Below are 25497 nucleotides of genomic sequence, written 5' to 3'. Positions count from 1 at the left end.
TCCACTCTTCTTCCTTCTCTTGGCTTATTTCTACAGAACACAGATTACCTGTGGTCACCTGTGGCTTGTACACATGTAATTCTCATGTCATGCAGCTCATTCTATTTTTACATGTTTTTCTCACCCTGGACGTGCTGCTGAGGTTAACCAGCTTTTAACAGCACCAGGCTCATCAAAGGGTTTGGTTGCCCCCTGTGTGATCCTGGTTTACAGTTTAATTTTGGTAGGTGCACAGAAAAAGAACACTTACAGCAAGGCATGTTCAGAGATGTAGATGACAAAGTCTGCTGTGATTTCAGGGTGTGCCATCATAAATCCAGTGAAGAAATGCAGTTGCAAAGTATGCTAACAACACACCTTGCTGTGTGCCTGAAGCCATGAAACATACAGCCGTGACTATGAAGCGTCCCTATGACTGCCTCAAATATCTACTTTTGACCTAAAGATTTTATTTTTTAAATAAAACTGTGAGGTTTGATTTAGCCATGACAGCTTCTTTTTTTTTTTTCTCCAGTGCTCCCTGTAACATTCACACCAGTACAGCAGCCTAGAGTGATACTCCTAGAATGTTGTTTCCTGTAGATCACCAATGTTTGTATGTAGTATAAGTTTCCACCCAAGGATGTGGAATTTGGCTTCCTTGAGGTTGTCCATTCACAACTTCATGTCCTAGGAGAAGATAAATTTGGCATTATCTGCAAAACTTTACCTTCGTCTTCTGTCAATGGACGTTTAAATTTTCCCTCTTCCCCACTCAGGATGCTAGTATTTGCCTTTAGCATTCAAAGTTTAAAATATCAACAGTCAATAGGTTTCTTGACTAGAACAAACTTACGTAGCTCACCAGCCCTTCCTCTAACATGGTCTGCTTGCTGTTCACTCAGAGGCTCATGCAGGGACAGGTGTTTTTTACACCTGAGAAAGTTACTTGTCTTCTTACCAGTTATCTCTCCTTACTGACATCCTGGAATGACCCCTCAGTCCATTTTCCCCAAGTTTTCTTTCCAGTCAGTTAAGAAACCAATCTGAAATCCCTCCCATAATGCACCCACGAGCTGGGAACCTTGTTGCAAGCTAAGGATGTAGGGGCCAAAATGCAGGGGAAAGAAAGAGGTCTGTGGTGTTGCCATGCCAGAGAATATGAAGGAGCAATCATTTTGCTTCTGTAAATAGAGGACAGATTATATAATTTACATTTTTCCTGGAGGAACTTTCTTCATCTTAGCCTGGGTCCATAAGCAAAGCAGAATCAACAGAGTACAATAAAAGGGCTCATAAGATGCACGAAGTACATATCAACTCTAGATGAAGTTGGATGAATATTCAAGCCAGCAAAGTGAAGAAGAGCATTGAGCATAAAAAAGAGGACTTGTGGAAAAGGAGGAAGGTAGAGTGACCTCTCTTTAGGAAAGATGAAATGCAGCTCTCTGACCAGGACTGGAAAAGCACTTAACAAAACAGAAGAGAGGAGCTAAGTGGCTAGTTACTACCACAGTTTGCAAGGTGAAGGTTCCCACTCCTGAAGCTTGCCTTTGCTCATCCCCGTCAGACAGATCTGCCCCCAGTATTTTACTGGTGCTTTCCTGTGTGCTATCTCCTTGCACAGCCAGTGCAGTCTTTACAGAGTATACGATTTTCTGTGACTGGAAGCAGGTACTGCTCCCCATTCACTCTGTTCCCACACAGCACATTGATGGGTGATCAGAAGGAAATAGTACTCTTCCGAAGTCCTTCTCAAGCACCAGTGTGACCATAGTACTAGCTATTAGTGGCATATCAAATCTGCATCTTTAAAAATTCTTATTATGAGGAGTTGGAATGCCTGTAATGGTTCAAAAAATGCCTAAATAGCACATTATTCAAAATAATATTATCTCATTTTAATATTTTTGTTTATTAAATTGATTAGACAATCTTCACAGGTATTCCCAAGCGTGTGAATGTTCAGCAGAGAAGTCAGGGAGACTCCAACATATTTATGATTGTCAAAAAACAATGGAAAACGTATCCATGGGTACTGGAAGAGTGCGCCATGTACCATTTTATTTTGCTAGCATGATATTTTCTCTTGCATATTAAAAGCGGTGTGAGGGTGAGTAAAGACAGGGCTTTCCTTAAGTTCTTTCCCAGGTTACTGGGCCCTGCTCCACCAATGATGAGTACTTTCTAGCCACGTGTCTCAGGTCTCCTGCACCTTGAAAACTGGTGGAGACCCTTGGAGATTCTTCTCCTTAAAGACATTGTGCAGGATACTGCAGAAGGCTGGAGTAGAAATGAGACTTCCATCAGAAGTGATTTAGTAAGGAGGACTGTATTTTCTTTAGCCTGCTGAGTTGACACTCTACCACTCCCACCACTCTCCTCCAGGTGATAGTCTTCGGCTGGTCGCAGTGATACCAGCATGAAGAGGGCAAGAGACATTTTAAAAATGACACACATGCCTTGCCAACATCCATACTCCTGGAAGGGAGCAAGGGCCCTGCTGTTCAAACTGGTAAATGTCATCTCTGGGACAGCATCCTGCTGGTCATCTTTCTACTCTGTGGGTGACAGAGCTGCCTTTTGGGCTGAGATAGCTAGGTTTTCTCTCTGATCAGCGAACTGCAGCATTCACAGTGTTAACGCTGGCTGCAGACCGGTTTGGGAAGCCCAGTCTTTCAAACCAATTACTTTAAGCACATTAGCAACAGGAACAAGATTATCAATCATGTCAAAAAATCTTTGCTATCATGAGATCCTCAGCTGTCTGACTAACGCCATAATGACACAGACCTGTAGAAGTCTGGAAGAAAAATACACCAAGTGGCAAAATCATCCATTATGGACAAAAATGTCTGCCCCATGGGTAGATCCTGGAGATGGGAGTGCAGGAAAACCCTGTTGGTCAAACCTCATGCATGTTTCTTTTTCTTGCAGAAATGCTGAATGTCTCTAGATCACACACTGAGAATATAGTTTTCTTTTGCACAAGCTGTCATGCTGGTGTGCCTACAGAGAGCACATAGTGACTGCGGCATGCAATAGGTGTCTGCCAGGCTGTCACATCAGCACCCATTAGCAGAAATAAGCTCTCCTCCATTATTTTTTTTCCTGGACATGCCAGTGTAAAAGTGAGATATTTACATGAAAGCAACTTTTGCTGCCTTCCCTAACTTGTCCTGCATCCTGCTACAAGAATACTCCAGCCACATTCGTGAGTGGTTGATCCAGGTCCAGGCTGATGTGAGAGGAAGGACAGAAATGAAAGCCAGAAGCTAGGTTAGCAGGCTAAAAGCACTTTTTCAAAGGAGCTTGGGAGAGGCAAAGAAGTTCTTCCTCTGACCACTTCCTTCTAACCACTAAGTCATGGTTAGAAATCCCAGTGTCAAACCTATTCCAGGACCAAATACAACCATCTATGTAACCTGTAACACAGTTAGAATCTGTTACAGGAGTATGAGCCATGTGCATCTTTTCAGGTGCTCATTCACACATGGGTTTGTTCAGATCAGGTAAGCATGCTTGTGTCCAGAGAAAGAAATATTCTGCCCAGTCACTCTGGATGTTATAGTACCCATCTCAGAAACAGCGTGGTATGTGAAGGTCAGCGGAATGAGACCCCCTAACTGGAGCAGGAAGAAGATTTAGATCTGTCAGATTGGTTTGCAAAAAATAGGAAACCAAAATAATTGTCCTCTAAGGGCCTGCCCTGGCTCCATTTCACAATGTTCTGCCATACCTAAACCTGAAAAAAAAAAAAAAATATGGAATTAAAAAGGTAAAAACCCCACAACCTGCTACAAAAATACAGCTGCTACAACGTTAGTTAACATGCTTCTGGTCTGTTCACATAGTTTGACTGAAAATGCTGCAAGGCAAAAGTAACAACAAAGATGTGCACCCCTTCTCTTCCTGTTCACCCTAATGAGGTGTGAACTCAAAAGGCTCTGTAAGCCATTTAAATGCTACCATTAAGCTTTGGCTTTTTTTTTTTTAATTATTATTTTTAAAAATAATGATGCTACAGTTCCTCAGCAGTCCTGTGTAGGGACAGAGGCAAGTGTTTGGAGGAAGATATTACACTTCTCTGTATTATTAAGGACAACTGAAGAACTGAAGGCAGTCTGCTGTGTGGAATGTATAGGAAATTTTATGCTTCACTCTGTAACCTCGTAGCCTTCCTTTAATTTGTTCTGATGATAATGTGGCTGTATGGTGATGTTGTGATAGTGCTTCCAGAAGATTTTAATAGAAGAACAGGATTAAAGTAAAAGTACATAGTATGAGATTATTAACTAGGAAGAAATAGATGCTGTGCATCAGGATTCTGCAGCTGCTCCCCTGGACAAGGAAAGGGAGACCTGCTACTGACTGAAATTTTATACTCTGTATTTCCTCTCCTGTGTTGCTTTGTTATCCACAAATCTGGTCTCCTGTAATGGGTAACAACTTTGCTATTACTTGCTTTAGAATTTTAAAAATAATTTTACAAAATCTGCTTTAATTCTTTCTTACCTAATATGTCAGAGCAGGGCTTGGAATGAATGGCACTTTTTCCTGTTGTGGCAAGTGGGAATTCCAGGCTTTGGTTGCCAGTACAGGGAATCACTAATACTTCTCTGTGAGCCTGCTGACCAGCACTGCACATTGCTTTGCTCAGTGCCTTTTACCTAGGCTGCAGAGTACGTGCCTGGGGGAAGCAGCAGAAGAAACCACTTTGGTGGTGTCAAGCTCAGAGTTATAATTCTCCCTAGTTGTTAGAAAACTATGCAGGAGGCTTGGCAGGGCCAGGAGCCCATAAAGAGCACAATGGCAAAAGTATGAACTTTCAGAAATAATGAGCATGTGCACATGTTCAAATCCTTCATTTTCCATGGTGTGTGGCTCAGAAGAACCTGAATGTAGGAACAGCAAGCAGCACCTTTTTAGCTACAGCAGCCTTTCCCTGAAAAATGTGAAGCTCCTCCTGGAAAGCTGGTGGGATGAGACCAGTTTTTCACACATGCAAAATGATGGATTTGCCCAAAGCTACCTGATTTTCTCAGTTGTCCTGTTATGCATGAGGACAGCTGACCCCTCATGCACACAGCTGAACTGCATTGAGAATCTGCCTACTGTACAGTCGCTTAAAGTGATCCTGTTTACTCAGCTTGTTCTGTGACTGTGCTACTCATAGACTTTTCTGTTGAGCGATTGATATGCCAGATCCTCATTCACTCTTTTTATTTTCCTGCCTTGTTAATTGGTGAGGAAACCTTGAAAAGGCAGAGACTTTGGTAAAGCAAATTATATCAGCAGCTTTGAAAATAAGTCTTGAAAACTTTGACCATTTTTACAAATTCTATGTCAAGGATGTCAAATAATTGTTGCTTGTTTTAGTGGAAATTCTGCAAACGAGTCTTTCGCACTTCAGATTGTTATCTACTCGTATCCAGATAGGTAATTGAACATGTTAAAATTATCCATGGAGGAAAACTCTTTACAGTCTTTTCATGTTTCATCTATTATGAACATTAAAAAGTATCAAGTATACAGATATATAACCAAAACCATGCAGAATCAACAGAACTTAAGGTCAGCCTGTTATGAAATATATGAGCCTTTGACTAAATCTGTGGAAAATAAAGCCATAAGCAAGACAAGTTAGTGCTATACAACTAACTAATGAAAGGCAATGTAAATGACACATAACAGTTTCTGGACTTACAAATATGTTCAAGAAAGTTGCCTATGACAAACAATCTAGGCTTAAACTAAATTGAGCAACTATAGCAGCTTTGGGTAACACCATTTTTCTTCCTAAAAGACTACAATATCCATAATTTTCCCTTAAGCAATTATTTCTCTCATCTGATATAAAAAGTTCCTGATTCATTGCTAAATCACTTGCAGAGTTAAGCTTAGTAAATATGCAGGCTCAACAAGAACAACAGTCAATCAACTAAAAGAGAAAAATCTGTAAAGAGTGATGAGTCTGTCTAACAGAACTTGATTCTTTGGCAGCAATCACAACAGCATCACGAGAATTAAACCTAGGAACAACAGAAAGACTGGAAATCTATGGTGAAATATTGCTAAACTTCTTGTAATGAACTCTGCTGAGTACTGATGACCAGCCCAAATCATTGTCTGTGACTCTGACTCAAAGCTTGAAATGTACAGGGAAAGAAAAATATCAGTAATTTTAAAAATGAACACCCACAGACTCCCTCTGGTGTGGAGGAAGGTCTGCTCTCCACTTGACTGACTGGCTGTCATGAAATTCACAAACTCTGTGCCATGCAGCATGAACAAGCATTTCTCTCAATCACTGACCACACAAATTTGTAATTTAATTTTTCTAGATTTGACTTCTTCATAAAAGAATCAGAAAAATACAAATAAAAAAACCTCCACGGGCTTGGTTGTTCTTAAGTCTGAAAGCTTGGTTTTTTGCGTTTTTTTTTTTTTTTGTTTTTTTTTTTTGTTTTTTTGTTTTTTTTTTTTTGTTTTGTTTGGTTTTGCTTTTTTTTGTTGTTTTTTTTTTCCCTATTTCATGGCAACTTGTGCTTAATTTTAAGTGTAGAATGTATTTTTAGCAGCTTAGAATGTTTTTCTTGAATCAAAGAAAATAAAATTGACTTCCTGAGAGGCCCCCATGTTCCCAGCAATGGCCTCCAGGCAATTATTAAGATTCTTTAGAGCTTGTACTCAGCAAACTTCTTTTTCTTTTTATTTATTTTTTTTTTTTAACCAGAAAATAATGTGCTTGCTGTCTGACTGATTAAAACTCTTCACACACTTTTGCCTCATGCAGTTCTGTTTATCTCGTGGTAAGTGCCTTAGTTCCACAGGATGATTCAGATGCAGAAACCTTCTTCGCGAGGTGCCTTACTGCCTTTCTTCAGGTTTGGGCCAGAGGACCGCAGCTCCTCCGGGGAGGAGGAGTTAATCCTGCAGGGAGGGACTGGTAGGATGTGGTAAGTTTACAAAAGGCATCTGAAGCCGTGAAATTGCACAACCTGTCTGCAAAAGCCTGTCATAAGAGCACGTGTGAAGAAACGTACTCCTCAAGCGTGGCCTGTGAGGGCTAAACTGAAATATTTTGGTGTAAATTTTATAGCTAAAACTTTAAAATACAACCGCGAGCGGCTGGGCCCTCCGTGTGCCCCTCGCCCAGCCACGCTCACTGCCCTGCCGCCCCGCGAGGCACCCCAGGGCACACCGGGCCCTCACGGGGCCCGCAGGCCCCCACCCAGCACTCAGGCCCCCACCGGCCCCGCCGTCCCGCGTGAGGCCCCACCCCGCGCTCTCCATTGGCTGTTACCCTCCTCATATGCAAACGACGGCGGCAGCCTTGGTGTGTGCGGCAGCCGCCAGGCGGAAGTGGAGAGCCGCGTGGCCCGCGCCCGCAGCATCCGCGAGAGCGGGCTGCGGGAGGGAGGTGTGCGGCGGAGGCAGCAGCGCGGCCAGGGCATGTACACCTCTATCGATATAGATTGTATATATGTGTGTAGCTCTGTGTGTGTGTGTATAGATATAAATATATATATCAGTTTAAAGAAATGTAGGAAAAAAGAGTTTTTGGGCCACGTTCAACCCAGCCTCCGCTGAAACGTGCTCTCCAGCCTGGCAGCTCGAAAGAGGAAGGAAGACTAGGAAAGAAGGAAGGCGGGGGAGGTCGGGGAGGGAGGGAGCCGGGGCTGCCCGCGGGCTGTGACTACCGGCTTTTCCCTTGCTCCAGCCAAGAGTTTTCATCCCGTTCGGTGTCAGGCAAAAAGCCGGCAACCAAAATAAGATAAAACTAAGCCAAACAGCCAGCCAGAGCAAATAATACTACTTACCCCGCCGCCCCCCAAGAAAACTCAAACACACCCCCCACAAAGAAACCAAAGCCCAGCAACAACAAAGAAAGCAAAAATACCGCAACCCAAACAGAAATATAGAAGGCCACTTCTGGAAATGAAAACCAATAATAAAAATACCCAAACACACCGAGTCCCTGAGAGTATAATAGGTCTGTTTCCTGGAGAATGTGAAGCAAACAGCCCTGTGGTGTGCGTTACAGATTTCAAGATTTCCATTATTTAATGCCATACACTGCAATGGTATGTGGTATTTAATTTTTTTCTTTCTTGCTTGCTTCTTGTTTTGTAATTCCTCCAGGCTAAGACTGCGTCTCTGTCTTTTGAAAGTGGATGCTATACCCTCTTCTTAAATGTTGATATCACTTCTGCTTTACAGGAGGAGATATAAGTGCTGGATTGTTTATATTTTGCTTTTATTGTCAGCTTTTGTATAGGGGTCACACTTTTATGCCAGGAATCAGTTGATGGACGTTTAAGTCCAAAAGTGCTGAACTTGGCTCATTTCCTGTTTCAACTTTACACACGCACACGCACACCCTTCCCTTTCTTCTCTGGCAGGCAACTATCAGTTAAATCCTGGAAAGGATTAACGCAAATGCTACTTTGTTTGTAGCTTGAAGACAGTTCTTTCCCCCTCTTTCTTTTTGCCGTAGAGATTGCTTCTTTACTCACTTTTTAATATAATATATTCTCTCTGGCTGTCTCGGTGGTTTTCGTAGCTAGTGGACTGCAGTGTTAATGTGTAATGTTGAAGAAATGGCATTGCTGTTGTGTATGGTCTGCTCGATAAACTGGAGGCTTGTGCTGGTCTCTTTCACGCTATATTGCAGGATGCAGTGTTCGGGTGGCATTTCTGGCTTGTTTTTTGAAGTTACATTAGAGGGTTTCTCTTTGTTCCTTTTTTTTTTTTTTTTTTTTTTCCTTTTTTTTTTTCTCTTTTTTTTTTTCTCTGCTGTTTTGTTGTGGGACCTGTGTGTGTATTTTAATTCATTCCTTTCTCTCGCGTGTCTGTTTGTGTGTGTGTGTGTGTGTCTGTCTGCTTTCCCTCTTGTCCTCTCTTTGCCTGTGTGTCTGGGCCACATTTTAATGCACAATATCCCATCCATTAAGTTGTGGTTGAATGCAGAGTGTGTGAGGACTTGGCAGCTCTCAGGTTGAAGGGGGCGGGGAAGCCAGTTTCGACTCTGACACAAGATGCCGATGTGGCGTGATCTGAATTATTATTAGGGCTGTGAACATGGCCATCCTCTCCTCCCGCTGCTGGAAATTGCTGCCATTGAACTTGAGACGGGACAGACAAGATCTCCAACTTTTTTTTTTTCCAAGTACAGTAGCTGGCAGGGAAAAGGCGCCAAAGCACACAAGATTAACTCGTAACGCTCTCTGAAGCAGCTCTGAGCTGCGGCGTGCACGATTTTAGCCTCCAATCACAAGGGAAAAAAAAAAAAAAAAAAAAAAAAGCAGTTTTATAATTCTAATTTGGGCAGACGTTTAAATCCAGCTCCTGGACACCATGCCCCCGCCCCCCATGTTCTCAAAATCTGGCAAGTGATATAAATTGGTAGAAAAGATGATGCCAAAATTTCATTATTGTTGTTGCTGGTTGTGTGGGGGCATTTAAGATCAGCAAATGTGAATTTTTAAAGAATTTATTGCGATAGGGTAAGAGGGTTTCCTGCCTTTGTAAGGCTGAGAAAGTAACCCACAGCAAGGACAAAAACTGCACACTTGTGTAACCCAAAACTTTGTGGTTTACAGCTTTACACTTGAGGTTTGATGTTTTCATTTGCTGGTCTGGAAGCTGTGGAAAGCTCAAGTATTACAGCCCCCATCAAACCATATGTGGACAGGGGTCAAGCATGCACACCCTTCATGCATGCATATGTCACTGTGTAGAGTCAGTAGTGAATTTCTTTGCTTCTGATTGTGTATATGCATACTTCCTATGTAATCATACATATACACAGTTTATATAGGGTGTGTGTTTCTTCCACCACTCAGAAAAAAACTAGTAAATATTATGATACCTACATTTATAGGTGTGATAATACATGACTTAGGAGTTTTACTGATTGCTGTTTGCATTTTAAATCATAAATACCTTACAATTCAGCCACATATGAAATGCAACATACTATCAGTTTGCTTATTTGACTAGTTATGTTAACTGCCTGAATGTTCTCTACCCAACTTACTGTGCATATACGTGCATTAACACATACATACATTATCTATAGGCATACACAATACACGTGTACATAAGAACACTGACCAAGGCTCTGATTGTCCCAGAGATGTGAAACTTGATTTTGTAGTTTAATTTGATGGTACAAGAAGTTTTGCAAGGCACAAAGACTAGTCATACAGACAGAATCACTATTAGATAACACTATGGTAATATAGCATGGCTAAGATAATTTGTTACTTGTAGTTGACATAAACCACACTATATTGGTGTTACTCAGTATTTATGTATGTACTTAGGTAATTGTATATGTAATGGACATGTGTGCGAATGGCATTTTCTAACAAAGGGTGGAAAAGAAGTTAATGGTATCGCTACTAAACTAGAGATAAAAATCACTGTAAAGCTTGTATTTTGAATCACTGAGACCTCTTACGTAAAAATTTTGGAGCCAGAAGCAATTGTTTCTGATTTTCACAAAAAGACCTCTGGAATTTTCATGAACACTTAGTTTCTTGGTTAAGTATGTGTATGTTTAGATATAAACTGCCCGCTTGTATTCTGAGGGAATCTTAGGCTGCACACTTTAGCATGAGCAATATCTTTTTCTGAGTTTTGATGCATAATAGTAGTCTTGTGCTCCGAAACTTGAAACAGTTGTGCAGTTGCCCAACCAAAAAACAATGAGCTGAAATTTGGCTTTAGGAAAGATAAAGGTGGCCTAACTGTCTTTTCCACTCTTTCCACTCTTTAGGGTTGCTATTGCTGGAGTCCAAGAGTGCCACTTTGCAGCGTCTGGTAAAGTTCGTGATCGTTGTCTGTGAAGGAAAGAGGGAAAACTCAGGCTTTCAGTGTAAGCCTGGCGTACTAGGATGTGCACCACTGGCAGACAACTGCTCTGCGGAGTTAGGATGGGTGGTAGGCAGAAAGTCCATCTGCCTATGGTGTCAAAACCCCTTTCTGATTCTTTCCTGAGATGGGCTGTCTCAGATGCTGCAGTGTGGGCAGTGGGTGTCCTTCCATCCTGGGCACCCTGGCCAGAGGTGGCTGGGAGGCATGGAAAGGGTGCAGGAACAGTCCCTCCTCTGAAAATGACCTCTCGGTGAGGATGGTTCACACACAGCCTCAGCATTTGCCACTTACTGGTGTGGAAGGTGAATTTTCTTCCCAGACATGTGTCTTTGCTGCATGTGTGCCCACCTATGCATGTGTCCAGGAGTGTGTTAGCAGTGCTGATATACACCTGAGGGCAGGATTCCTCAGGCCATCCCAGTCCCATGGAGTTGTGTCTCTCACCATGGAGTTGTGTCTCTCACCATGAAGCCTGGATGGTGACTTTTATTTTCTCAGTTGTCCACCTGGGAAGGATAGCTGTACTTCCACATACAGTGTGGAGGCTGGCATAACTGGCAGTGAGGACAAAAAGCAACTGTTCGCCAGACTGGAGCCTCAAGGGTAGAAAATGTGCACCAGCTGCAGGGTTGTTAGTGTGTGGGGTGGGAGAGAAGGGTTTTTAGGGTGATGGGGTTAATGCAAGCCAGGACATGAGAGCAATTGAACCACTTTACCACAATGGTGTCCTGCATGCCAGTGCCCAGCCACGATGGCTGCTGTCATTGTATTGATACTGTGTTTCTCCAGGTTAACTCAGTTCCCACCACCCTTGTAAGAAAGTGGTAGAGAGTTGCTCTTTTTTGAATTATTTTAATGGAACTCTCTCCATTCTGAAAAGAATCTTTAACTTGCTTTCCTGTGAAAGAAGAAGTGTGTGTGTGTGGAGTGAGATAGAGGGGGTGTGTGTTTGAGTGTGTGTGTAGGGTTCAACCAGGACAAAACCTCCCTCCTGTATGGGTTCCTACTGGGATTAACCAGGAGGAGCAGAACCAAAACATGCCTTCTGGGTGCTCACTTGAGCCTGCTATCACTGATGCACTGAGAGCCTGTGGTTAAACTGGAGACACACCCATGGCAAACCATACTATGGTCACCTTGGCTTCTGGGTTTTGCAGAGAAGATGCTGCTTGAGCTGTGCTGGCCAGGCAGCTCCATTTCCCACAAGCATGCCTTCACATGGGGGCCTGCTCAATCCTGGCCAACAGATGGGCTCAAGGGAGGGACAGTCTGGCTTTTTTGTGATCCCCAGCAGTGCTATTCCGGAGGTACTGGCACTTGCTGATAGACTGGCTGGGCTCAGCCTCTCCCTGACCACTCTGTGTAGGGATTCAGATCCACCCTCTGCCTGCTCTTGTGGGGATGCAAACCCGATTCCACCACCTTGCAGTAAGCAGAGAGAGAAGCAGAAAGTAACCAGCCTGGTGTCCTTTCGCTTTTTCCTGCTTGCCTCTCCTTGCTCCTGAGACCTTGCCAGATTGTACTTGCTTTTATTGCACAGGCCTGTAGCACAAAGTGGTCCCTTAGCCAGGACCTGGGGGAGAATGAGGCCTTCTGCAAATGCTGCTTGGGAAAGGGGATACTTCTCACATGTGTGCAGCTCACAGGGACAGCTTTGCTGATGCAGTGTTGGGGGCTTGTCCTGATTCTCACAGAGGGGTGCAAGAGAGAAGGGGGACAGAATGGGATTATTATGCCTTTAAATCAGGTCTGCAGTATTGGCTTGTTGTGTAAGAGTTCAGGCGCTCAAAGAGGTGTGTTCAAGGACATCAGTGCATTTGTGCCAAGGGGAATGTCTTTTATGGTAAATTAACTCCAGTTAAATTGAATATTTATTCAAAGGGAAACTCTGGTATTTAAAGCTGGTGTTATCAGCTTTTTGCAGTGTCTGGGTAAAGGAGAAGATGATAGCATTTGGGGTGTATTCTACACCAGATATGAAAACAAATGTTGTTCATTGTGGTTAACCCCGCGTTTGCTTCATCTCTTCTTGCCTGAGCGTATGCTCCGAACTTGCCACTTACCAGTGTGGTCTGTAGGAGGGAAAAGCCGTGGCTGTTGCTTGAACCCCTCAAATCTGAGGGAACCGGGCAAGTCCAGCCAGAAACCGAGCTGCGAAGCTGTGGCGTGGATTCTGCAAGGGGTTAATGGCGTTGGGCTCTCGCTGTTTCCTTTGACATTACCTGTCTCGTGCGGGCTCCCTCCTTCCCCCGCCCATCCCCCTGCTTCTTTTGGTTTGTAAATTTATGGGAATTGCAGCTAGTAGACTTGGCAAGCTCCTCTCATTAAGAGCCCTCTTTGAAAATGGGCTGTGTTTGAGCATTTCGCTAATGAGGACAGGACGGGGTTAAAAAGTGACCATTTCATGGTTGACTTGAACCTGCCTACTTTTCCTTGATGTGTCGTTGTGAAATGCCTGACGTGAATAAACTCTCACTTCGGGCAGGGAGGAAGTCAGCGGTCCCTCCAGGACGCTCCGGGGGCCGCGCACGGGCACCGGGAGGGAGGGAGGCAGCGCCAGTGACGCTCAGCCGCCCCTTCCCACCGGCGGCGAAGGGGGGGTAGGGGAGAGAGAGATCTTACACACTGAGCCTCCCGTTACCCCCTGTGCGCTGCTCTCCTCACGGGAGCAGAAATAAGTTTCCTTCACTGCTTCCCCCCACACTCCCCTTCTCCCCCGGTACAAGTGGCCCCGGGAGAATGAAACCGGACCCTGCACCCTGCTGCTGCCTGCGAGTGCCGGGACAGCAGCCGCCGGCGGTGCCGAGTGATGGGGTGCAGGGGGGGGTGATGGAGTGCGGGGGGGGGGGGGCTCTCCCTCACTCTGTCCTCCGCCGCGGGTCGGGGGCCGCAGGGAGGGCAGCGGCGGCGTCCGAACCCTGCCGCCAAGGACGGGATCGTACTCCGAACGGCGGAGAGGGAAGAGACCTCCTGCAGATGGCAACCTTCCCCCCGCGACGTCTTTCTCTCCCCCCTTTACCTTCCCCCCCCCGGCGCAACTTTCTCCCATCAGAAGAGAGGGAAAATGAGGGATGTTCGCAAAACGTGCTAGCTCCTTCTGCGGCGCTAACTGGTGATTAATAAAGGGGGAGGGCAGAGGAGGGGGATCTGGCGGAGAAGGAATGTGTTTGCAGGAGGAGGAGGAGGAGTGTAAGCGGTGATTGTGTAATTAAATAATAATAATAAAAAATACTTGGGTCTCATCTGGGCAGACCGCTGCTGCAGCAGCGGGGTCCGCAGGGTGCGACCGCTCTGTGTTCCAACTCCCAAGTTTTGCGGAGCGAAGGGACACACGCGCGCACACGCGGGACGCGGCGCCGACGCGCTGGGAGCGCACCGAGGAGGAACGATTTGCCGTCTGAATTTCCGAGGAATCGTTTCTGTTACAGAGGGCGTTCGGGAAGCGGCCCCTCGCCATTAAGCCCTCGGCGCGAGGGCGGGAGCTACCAGGCCGCGCGCTGCCCGCCCCGGTGCGCGCGCCCCCGTCCCTGGCTCGCGCCCGCCGCCCGCATGGTCGCTACCCGACGAAGTTCGGGCTGCCATCGCTCCCAGGGATCGTCCTGCTTCGCTGCGCGCTGTAACCTTGAACTTTGGCGAGCGCGGTGACAGAGCCGAGATAACAACACACCGCCACCGGCGTCTTTAGGGCGGAAAAAGAGAAAGAGAAGGGAAAAAAAAGGAAAAGGATAAAAAGAAAAAAATCCCAAACAACAACAACAACAACAAAATCCTCCCGCCCACCCCCCCACCCCCCCGAGTCCTTCCCCCCTCATCTGCAAAACAACCACCAGCAGCAGCCGCAGCAGCAGCAGCCAAAGCAAGACTCCTGCGCCGCCGACTACAAGAGGGTTAAAAGTGTAGATTGGATTTCACCCCGGGAAATCTAGCACACGGAGTGAACTTGAATCTTTGGCTATTTAAGGAGGACTGGGGTTTGTTGTGAAGTTGTGGTGATACAGGGCAGAGCCCCGTCCTGGTTGATTTCACCTTTTTTGAGTCTCAGATGACTGTAAAATGGATAGATGAAATCATTCCTTTTTGAGGCTTTTCTTAGGGGTTCTCCGGGCAGCGTGTTCTCAAAGCGAAGTCATGATGTATTCTCCAATCTGTCTCACTCAGGTATAGACGCGTTTTATTTATTTATTTAAACTTTTTTTTTTTTTTTTTTTTTTTTAATTTTTGCATGTATGCGAGTTGGTAATGAGTCATTTCTAGTAGTTGTAATGGGTTAAGGCACAGTTGTAATTGCTTGTCTGATCCAAACTGCCTCTCGCAGGAGGGAATAGTAGAGAATAAACTGTACCAGGCCATTGTGTTGGGGAGATCCATTCAAAGTGTCACCCGCAGACAAGTACTGTTACTTGTCGGTGCATAAGAAGTCAAAGGTTAAGAAAATGGAAATGAGCATAATTACGCTAAGAAGCAAGTTTGAGAAGTATTGATTTGATTGAAATCAAACGATTTGCTCTCTTTTCAGCTCGTCAGTCTAATGAAAGGGTTTGAAAGGAAAAGTGGTTTTGAGGAACAAAAAAAAACCCCTAAAACCTAACTCTCGCCGATGCGAAGTAATCCTGCCTAATGTTTTCTTAATAATAATAGGTAGCCTGCCAGCATTGAGGGCGATGCGAGCGGGACGCCCGAGCCGTGCAGCCTACCTGGGTCGGCGGTGCCAGGGCATGGCATTTCCCCGCTCCCGGCTACCCCGCGACGCTGGCAGGCGGGCGCATCCCCCCGAGAGCCGGGAGCGAGCCAGCCTTTCCTCACCACCGCACTTGCGGTCGCTTTCCCTCGCGGCGGCTGTCACCGGGACGGCGGGAGGGAGTCGGGCGAAGCCGCGGCCGGCGCGGCGCTGTGCATGGAGGGAGCGGGGAGGCGCGGAGCAGTGCGCGGAGAGGAGGGGGCAGCCCGAGCGGAGGTCCCCGCGACGGCAGAGTGCGGTTTTTGATGCTGGAGGGAGTTAGGGAGCGGGCTTGGGGAGCTCCCCGGCTGCCCCAGGAGCGTCCTTGCCGGGCATAAGGTAGCAGCGAGCTAGCGCCGGGACACCGGAGAGCGAACCCGGTCTGTAAAGCCCAGGGATAGTTTTCAGAGGTTTTTGTGAAAGTCTGTTTTAGGAGGATGTGATGTAAACTGATTAAGCGATAACTGCTGGCTTTCACATTGGCGCAACAAATGGCCAAAGAAGCAGAAAATGGGAGAAAGTAACGTCTCCCGCAACGCTGTAGTTCAGCGGCCAGCGATGCTCCTACAGTGGCACGGTGAATAAATAAATATGATTTAAGTTACTCTACAATTAGAAAGCATTGTAATTCAAAAGGACTGAAGTATTCATAAATTGTGAATGAAGATGGAAACAACGATAAGGCTTATGCAGTGATTGGATACAGTCCTGTAGCTTTTTGGCTGACACATTTTTTATTGTTTATATTTTGTTTGGCATATAAGTGTGATTGACTTAGATATGGATATTTTCAGCAAGTAAACGTGAGCTGCAGCGAAGCAAAGCTGGAAAAGAGTACTGTTGAGATACTTCTTCAGCAGAAAAAAATGAGTGCATGTAGGAAGCATTATGTGTAACAGATACACACATGCTTGCAGGTACACACATAGAAATAATTACTTATGGTGGAATCTGCAATTAGTAAAAATTAATTCTGTGTGGGCTGTCCGTCCTGTGAGATTGTTGACAAGCAATTAGACCCGTGCACCAGAGTATAAACCTGAGAGAACAACTTGAGAAAGTGAATTTCACATTGGAAACAAGCAAGTTTTTGCTACCACCTCTATTACAATGGGTAGTTCATGTTGTTTCCTGCTCTAATGACATTTCCACTCCCCCTCCCCATATGTTTGCTTATTGGACTCACAGATGTAATAGATTTCCTTGTTCTTTACAAATCTGTGTTAAAATACGGCACTCAGGTATATATGAAAACATTGCACTTCTACAGCCATAAATATAGGAAAGCAGTTCCTGGCTTTCATGTATCGATAACGTCCCTATAATATTTTACAATCACGCTGTGTCATGTGCCATGCAGAGACAGTTACCATTTAGTGTTGCATACGTGGAACACAGTTGCAGCAAACTGCTTGTAGTTTGGAATCTTTCTCTACCTGTTTGGAAGGGTAAAGGCATTTTAAAAATCACCTTTCCTCTCCATAAATTAAAAATGAAGGTTTCACTGGCAATGAGAATTCATACTTTGTGTTACTTATTTATTTAAAGCAAGAATGAGTTGCGACTGAGTTAGAATAGCGCTACCAAAATTGTTCTCTCTATTGTGTTCTTAGTCTCTAGGGCTCTTGCGATGCACATTGACTGTGGTAGTGTATGCTCAGAGGAAAATATTTTGGTAAAAGTTCTAAACACAGAACACCTGTTTGAACCGAGCTCCTGGCAAAAGCAGTAGTTCAGTTTGTGCTGCAGCGGTGCTGAAGCAGCTTTTAGATACAAGTTTAAAACCCAGAGTACAGCTTTAAGACAAACCTTGGCATTTTAAATGCTACCCATCACTCTTTCAGAAAAAGTTTGGTGGGTGTAAAATAACTCCAAGGAAGAAGGCAACTTACCGAATGCAATTGAAATTTTGTTGGGGTCCTTTCCTCTCCTTCCCACATACCTCTTTCCCCCTATTTTGGAATGAGTGGAAACTGCATTTATCTCTCTTGCTGAAGCGTGATAGGATGCAGTTACTGCAAGCCTTTAAGTGCTTGGTCTCTTGTGATATTTTTGCCGTGGTTTATTTTTATGTTATGGTGGTCCAGGAAACTCAGAATATGTTTTTCTTTTTCTTTCTATTTTTTTTTTCCTTCCCTCTGCTCGAATATGTTAAGCCCAGAGAAGGGAAATTGAGTACATGAAGTTTTCCCTATAAAATTCCTAGACTTCTTAGAACAGGTATATTTATTGTGTACTCCTTAGTTCAAGCTTACAGGAACTTGTTACAAAGTTTATAAAAGTGAAAAATGGGAGAGGGACACTGCATTTCCCCTTTACCTTGCACCAGAAGAAAACCTGGCCCATCTGTCATCATTAGGTGACTGTTATTTTTTCTTTTATTTACAAGCTATACAGATGTTACACAATAACTTCCACCTTAATTTAAATTGCCAGTGCACAGTGGTTCACCTGAACTATTTGATATGACAGTTGAAAATCTTACCTCCATAAATCACTTTATTGCAAGAGCAACTTTGGCACATGGGTAAGAACCACATAAAAAATAATTTCAATATTGCCTGTATGAATATTAAGGGGTAAAAAAATCAAATTCTGTAGATGGCTTTTTAGGAGGTTTAGTGGAGAATGTGTGTGATTAATTGCAAATCCATTTAGGATCATTTTTATGGGCACTTCTTCTTGTCAAGTAATGTTTCATTTGAAAGGACTCCAGATGCACAATGAATCTCTCAAAGATCTCTGATAATATTGCTTTAGAACAGGATGTTCTTTACTGTGTTTCTCCTTCACACTCTTTCACATATATTTTTTATCTTCAGGACTTACTGATATTATGAAAGAAAAGCCTGAATTAAAAGTCACATTCCCTCTCTCCTTTTATTTTATTTTATTTGGTTTTTTTTTTCCTCCATTGTCTGGAAAGGAAACATTCGACCACTGTAGACTGGAATTTAAAAAGTTCATTTTCCCTCTATAACATTTTCATAGATAAAATGCTATAGGTTATTATTGTAAATACTATGCACATTACCCAAAGACATAGCCATTCCAAAAGAGTTTGTGTTGTTCTTAGAAACAGAAGAATGTTTTCTTTCTTTCTTAGAAAACTAGATGTTCAATATTCTAGTAGCACAGAATATTTTGAGATTAATTTCATTTCCATTTTCAGTTATGAATGCTGAAGTCTGTGTAGATATAGGGGAAGTCATTGTATTGAGGCAAAAATTAATTTCTACCAAAGCTCTTCGACCGCCTGCCTTCACTCCACCTTTAGCCCCAGCTGTTAGAATTTTCAAGATCTGTAGTAGATCTGTTTTATTCAGTCTAAAATGAATTGTAAGTATTTAACACCATGCTTATGTTAATTGAAAAAAAAAAAGATAATATTTGAATACTTCTGTTAAGATGCCTTCTGTTGAAGTAAAAATAAACTTTCTTTAGTAGTTATAATTGAGGGGGAAAAAAGCATGGCATCAGAAAGTGTATGAAGATAGGGAAGTCTTATCATGTGCTGTGGTTATTCAGAGCCGTATTGCCTTCCCACACAAAGAACAGATTGTGGTTTAACTCTTTCCATGGCCTAGTTTTATGTGCCAGTATAGTATCAGAATTGTTCAAATCTCTGCTGGAAACTACTAATCAGTTTAATTATTGCCTTTGTGGCTCTTTGTCAAGCATCATACTGTAATGCAATCTTTTATGTCCTGAATTATCTTCTGATATTGTCTCTCTCCTCTTTTTATTTTATTATACTTTATTATATTTTATTTTATATTTTATTTTATTTTATTTTATTTTATTTTATTTTATTTTATTTTATTTTATTTTATTTTATTTTTCTTTTCTCCCCTACAAAGGTAACATGCTCTTTAAGTAATCTGCTTGCAACTTTCCACTTGTTTTCTATTTGACTTGGGGATGCTTAGGGATAAGAGGTAACTAGATCTAATAGGCTTTTTTACCATTCAGGAAATTTTGAAGTTTGTTTGAAATTTGAAGATTTAAATACTAAATTCTTGGCCTGAAGCTTCTACAATGGCAGTCTGAACCCTGTATAATTGAGACCATTAGTTATACTTTCATCATTTTTACCTAATGAAGTTAATCATCCTATTGATTAAACGTAATTCATTCCTTGTCTAGCAGTGTGGCTAAAATATTAGTTTGATAATTGCATTCTTGAATATAATCGTATAAAAGAGGTTCAGTTTTAGTTTGATTGCACTGTGCCACTCAGTATGATGAACAATCTGCATGGTATTTAAAACTAAATTTGCTTGCACACAGGAAGAAAGATACCTCCCGTAAGGTCTCTCTTCCAAGGCAAAATACAGTAATGTTTGATAAGCAGATCACACAGTTCTAAACACAGGATTTTCTCACAAAAAAGAAGTTTTTGGGAAAGGCCTATTTAGATATTAACATGAATGTGTAGGATAGTACTTTAAGCAGACAAAATGAATTAATTTGCTATAGGATGTACTTGTAGACAACAACTAAGCATTACCTCCTTCATGCAATCCGTATCGCTGCTAGGCAGAAGATAAGAACTTGCAGGTGAAGCCAGATGTCAGAAAGGGATATTTTGGAACTGCAAATAAATTACATGGATTTCACAAAAGCAGCATTTCACCAGAGGTGCACTTGTAATGTCACTCTGCCACAGCATGCAGAAACACAAAGAATGCAAAGTTTGTGCCAAGTTGCCATTTTTCATTGTACACCTTAGATTGATTTTTAAGGGGTTTAGAATAATTGCCACACTCATGTGATCAGTTAACAAACTAACTGACTTTGTGAAGCCTCAAAACCCACAGTGAAGCTGCTGGAAGAACATAAATGTGATTTTTGTTTTCAACTTCATAAACTTTTATTTTACTCAGATTGGGGGTGGTGGGAGGGAAGCCCGAAGAGCTGAAAATATTGAAGCTTCTGTTCAGGAGTTGTATATGGCACACTGTGTCTTGCCTGCTTTTCCTTACCGTATACTGGTTTCTGTAGTTACCACCACTGGAATGGTGCTGTTTCAGTGCTGGAATGCTGGACGTTTGATAAGAAAATGGATCAAGTTTAATGGCGCATGCTCTTTGTGCCACCAGCAGTCTCTTGCTGAGAGCATGCTCCAAAAGCGGGAACTGTGTGGTGTTACACTGAGCATGTATATGCTTTGTGTTTCTGTGCCACAGAGAAGAGAAATGAACTGTGGCATTCGCCTCAGCCTTCGGAACATTTCTGCTCAGATTTTTTAAAACCGTATTGTGTCCTCTTTGTGCAATGGTACTTTTCTTGATGTTAGCCATTCACTCAGATATTTAAATGTTAGGAACAAAACGTCTTGATGGCGTATCTTTTAAATGATGTTTCTGCAGCGTTGTGGGATGAAGTGAGGGGAGCCATACAAAATAAAATGTTCACACGGTTCTTTTGAAGAGTGAAATATGGGGAAAATGCAATTCTCTGTGTACTTTTTGTCTGTCGCCTGACAGTGGTAGTAATCACATAAAAGGTGTTACGCAGAAATTTGCGTGAATTTTAAGTGTTTATCCTCTTTGTCTTGGATTTCACTTTAAGATTTTTAGAAACTTTGATTGATACCGCTTTGATTATGAGCATTTACTGACTCTGAGTTTTCTTCTTTTCTTTTTTTCTTTTTTTTTTTTTTTCCCTCCACTTCTTTCTGCAGGATGAATTTCACCCGTTCATTGAGGCACTTCTGCCACATGTCCGTGCAATTGCCTATACTTGGTTCAACCTTCAGGCTCGAAAACGCAAGTACTTTAAGAAACATGAGAAACGAATGTCAAAGGATGAGGAAAGAGCAGTCAAGGATGAGCTACTTAGCGAAAAGCCTGAAATTAAACAGAAGTGGGCATCCAGGCTCCTGGCCAAGCTGCGCAAAGATATTCGCCAAGAGTTCCGGGAGGATTTTGTGCTCACGGTGACTGGGAAGAAGCACCCATGCTGTGTATTGTCCAATCCTGACCAGAAGGGTAAGATTAGGAGAATCGACTGCCTGCGACAGGCTGACAAAGTCTGGCGTCTGGATCTAGTCATGGTGATCCTGTTCAAAGGCATCCCCTTGGAAAGTACGGATGGAGAGCGTCTCATGAAATCCCCACATTGCACAAATCCAGCACTTTGCGTCCAGCCACATCACATAACAGTATCAGTCAAGGAGCTTGATTTGTTTTTGGCATACTACGTGCAGGAGCAAGGTAGGAAGCAGATTGTTGTTTCTGTGTTAGTATGTCAAACTCTGATTCCAAGTAGCCCTGTTTCCCCTATGGGCTGGCTTCCAGTGAAATGTTATTCTGCGGTCTATAGACGTAATGTGGGTACATATCCATATGTAAATCAGCATGTATACGTATATACTTACACACACACACATTCCTACGCATCTGTGTAACTAACATGTATGTTTCACATACGTGCCTTGCTCTCTTTCAAGAGAGAGTGGGACATACTAAAGCAGTACTTTATTTTCACTAAAGTTGCCTTTTCTTTTTATCAGAAAGTGGCAATATTAGAAAGTGTAGTTTTTCCAGAGGTGACTTCAGAAAACCTTCTTGTTTTTCAATGGGTTATTTTGGTTTTTTTTTGTTCCCCCAGTACTGTTAGTAACAGATGCAGGTATGTGCGATTGCTCAATCACAATAAATACTACAAATATTTATTATTGTCTTTGTAGTTGCAAATAATCAAGAGTTCATTCTTAGACTGGTGAGCCTACTATCATTTTGAAAAGGACTTGTAGACTCTCTCATGTCTATAAAATAAAATACAAAAAAACTTCAGCACAGAAATAGTGCTTTCTAGATACCATTTGCAGTCAGAATTGCAATTTACAGTACTTAACACTTTATTCATACTTTACAGCACTAGCTTATCTTACCTATCCAAGCTTTAAAGTAAAGATCCAGGTTGGAATATTTTGAGAGAATTTTCCATGAAAAGTATATTTTCATAACCACACTTGAATACTTGATTTTATTTGGCAGGTAATTGAAATGTGAAAAATTGCAGAAACACTGTGGAAAAGCTTCTTAAACTTAGTTTTAGAGAATGAAAATAAAAACAGGGCTTCCAATAATCATGTATCAGGGAAGAAACTGCTAGTTACATATTCAGATAACAATAACTTTTTGGCAGGTTCCCTGAAATTGTAGATGGCTGTAAGTAGATAAAGTTTTTTTCCTCTCATACTAAGCCTTCTGAAATGCTTTTTCTCTGTGAGGGGTTATTTTTGTTCTTTCTGATAATTATACCACCCTCTAGATGACTTTCTGTTGCAGACTGATCAACACGAATAGAGCATTTATTTTTTAGCCGCAGATCTCAACTAATGAGAGTTTGTCTGGCCACAGATGGTGGGCCATTTCACAACTTGGCCTGGAAGTAGGCAGAAATGGCCTGCAGAAGGTCAGATGGCAGGCTGTTATGTGATGCCTGATACATAACTGCAGGATTTAACTGAAAAACAAGCGGAATGGATTTTGTTAGTAACAAAAGTTAAAATTGCACGTTTTCATTCAGTGTGTACTCATCCTTTAAAAGAACAGATAACACGAAGCAACCTTTTTGTTTTCAGTGAACTGGTCTTTTAGCATTTACTCACGCAAGTGGAGCACTATGTTTATGTGAATGTATAAATAGGGTTCAATTTTTTTGATTATCCATCATGAAAAAATACAGTCCATTGTATTTTGTTTTATTTTATTTTATTTTATTTTATTTTATTTTATTTTATTTTATTTTATTTTATTTTATTTCCCTGCTTGTATTTTTTGTATTTTTTCTCTCCACAGCAGTAAACAACACTGTAGATGTTTTGCAGCGACTATAAGTAGCTGCAGAGCCTGGTAAATCTAATCCCCAATAACACAGAAAGATTTCTTTGATAGCATTAAACAGAATAGCTTAATTACAAACAATTTGTACCTTTAAACTCCTTTTGTGAAGAAAAATTCAAATGATATTTTGAATGCATTTATTGCAAGACGTAGCTTACTGATTAATTCTAATGGATTTACCTCTCTCTAAAAGTCAAAACTACAAAGGGAGGCAAAGCTGTGTAAGTAGCTCTTGAGCCAAAGAAGCTGGGGTCAGAGTACCCTTAGACACTGTCGACTTTTAGTTGCTGGAAGCAAGTAACTTGAAGTGGGAAGAAGAATCGCAGGGCATAGCTAATATTCACTTAAATAGATTGAGAATATGAGTTTATTTAAAATGCTTGTCTAACCAGAAATTAGTAAGATAAGCATGCTGTAATATTATAACTTTCAAAGTTGTACGCTGTTACTTTGACAATATACTGAAAGGTGAAGCTGGCTAATTTCTGTATACCAGGGCACCCTCAGTAGACCCTTTTGTTTATTGTAAACTGCATATATTTTGTATGTGCCTTGCTGTTCACAGTAAATCTTCCATTAACATCTGTTGGCTATTTTTTTGAAGAAGTCATATTAAGTTATCTTCGTATTTTTTCCCCCCATTTTGTCAAACTTTGATTCTCTATCCTCATTGAAAGCAGGTTAATTGTGGCACTTTGTGGTGCACTTGATTAAGAGCACAAGGCTTTGCAAAGGATAAGCATGAAGTCGACCAAAATGCTGCATTATACACACACTGTTTAGCTTTTTATTTCTCTTTTAGAATATATAAACCCGCCTAATGGTATCATGTAAAAACTAAGCAGAAACATAGAAATAATTAAATCCCTGAATGAAATATGAAGAAGGAATTAGCACATAAAATGAATAAAGGGGCCAAGTAGTTTGGTTTTTTGTTGCTTTAAAAAAGAAGATTAGGGGAAAAAAGAGGAGGAAGGATAGTTTGAGTGCCAGTGATGGTTGCCAGTGGCACCAGGATTGGCATCAGACCTTCTTTGTTTAGCCTAGGATGCCTGTGATTTGTTGGTTGGCATCCGCATTGCAGTGCAGAGTAATGTTACAATATATTGACAATTTCCAGATCAAGAAGTGTCAATAATCCTTTCAGTTCTTAATAAAAAGAGCTTCTACTTCCATGCCTGCCTAGAAAGAAGAAATAAGGACTGACTTCTGAAGTTGACTAACTTCATCTGGTTCTACTTTTCGCTCATCTCCTTCAAAATTCAGCACCTTTTCCCCCCATCCATTCTTTTTCTGGTATCCTCATGTGCTTTATGAAGAAAAAAAATAAAATAGAAAAAGAGGCTTGACACAGGTTGCAAAACTGCTTCTTTGACTGAAATGAAGGAAGAAAATGGGAAATACACTGTGATCAATGTTTAACATCAAAGTAATTCTTAATCATAACACACTTCTACAGTGCTCTGCTTGTTGTGTGCATCAGGTACACCCCCCCAGCCCCAAATTTTTAGAAAGCCCAGAACTTGAAAATATCATGAACATTGTTTCTATTGACAAAAATGCCTTTTCTTATTTCTTTTTTCTCTTCTGTCAGGCATCAGAGAGTGTCTGTCATTTGGTATGAAACACATCTCAATCCGTAAAATCATTTGATGGTATTTGATTCAGTGCAGTTCTTATGCTGTGTTTCTGTTGCTGCAAGAACCGCCATTTTGTTTGTCGAGTGCCAGGAGAAGGGGAAAAAAAAGGCAGACAATGTGCTTGATGCCAATAATGGTTGCCAGTGGCACCGAGGTTGGCATCAGACCCTCTTTGTCTAGTTGCTGAATGCCTTTGATTCGTTGGTTGGCATCCGCATTGCAGTGGGCACATTGGAAAGTTTTTGACAATCAGTGAATGAAAGCTGCAGTAGTTGTTTGCTGCAACAGAACCCAGATAATATAAATCCCTTCTTCTAGTAGATGTTTTACTTGTTCTTACAATGGCTAATAATAAAAAAATAATTAAAAATTAGCTTGCTGTTTTTCTAAACCATAAAATATCTACAGCAATGTGCCTCAT

General features: G+C 42.2%; 1 protein-coding gene across 7 annotated transcripts in view; it reads left to right on the top strand.

The window, feature by feature from the left end:
• NFIB (nuclear factor I B) overlaps positions 1–25497 on the top strand; it is a gene marked incomplete at its 5' end in the record, with an annotated part of 259265 nt that overhangs the window by 81246 nt on the left and 152522 nt on the right. For 3 of the 7 annotated variants that reach the window (XM_080638009.1, XM_080638007.1, XM_080638006.1), the window contains 2 exons: positions 14766–15021; positions 21267–21798. In XM_080638009.1, the coding sequence (XP_080494135.1) occupies positions 14992–15021; positions 21267–21798 (562 nt within the window). Of the gene's footprint in view, positions 1–14765; positions 15022–21266; positions 21799–25497 lie in introns of those variants that run through there. The other 4 variants (XM_080638008.1, XM_080638005.1, XM_080638004.1 and 1 more) reach the window with 2 other exon arrangements.

Source organism: Psittacula echo, assembly GCF_963264785.1.
Source record: "Psittacula echo genome assembly, chromosome: Z".
NCBI lineage: Eukaryota > Metazoa > Chordata > Aves > Psittaciformes > Psittacidae > Psittacula > Psittacula echo.
Note: the sequence above shows the minus strand (reverse complement) of the source record. Positions and strands in the feature narration are given on the sequence as shown.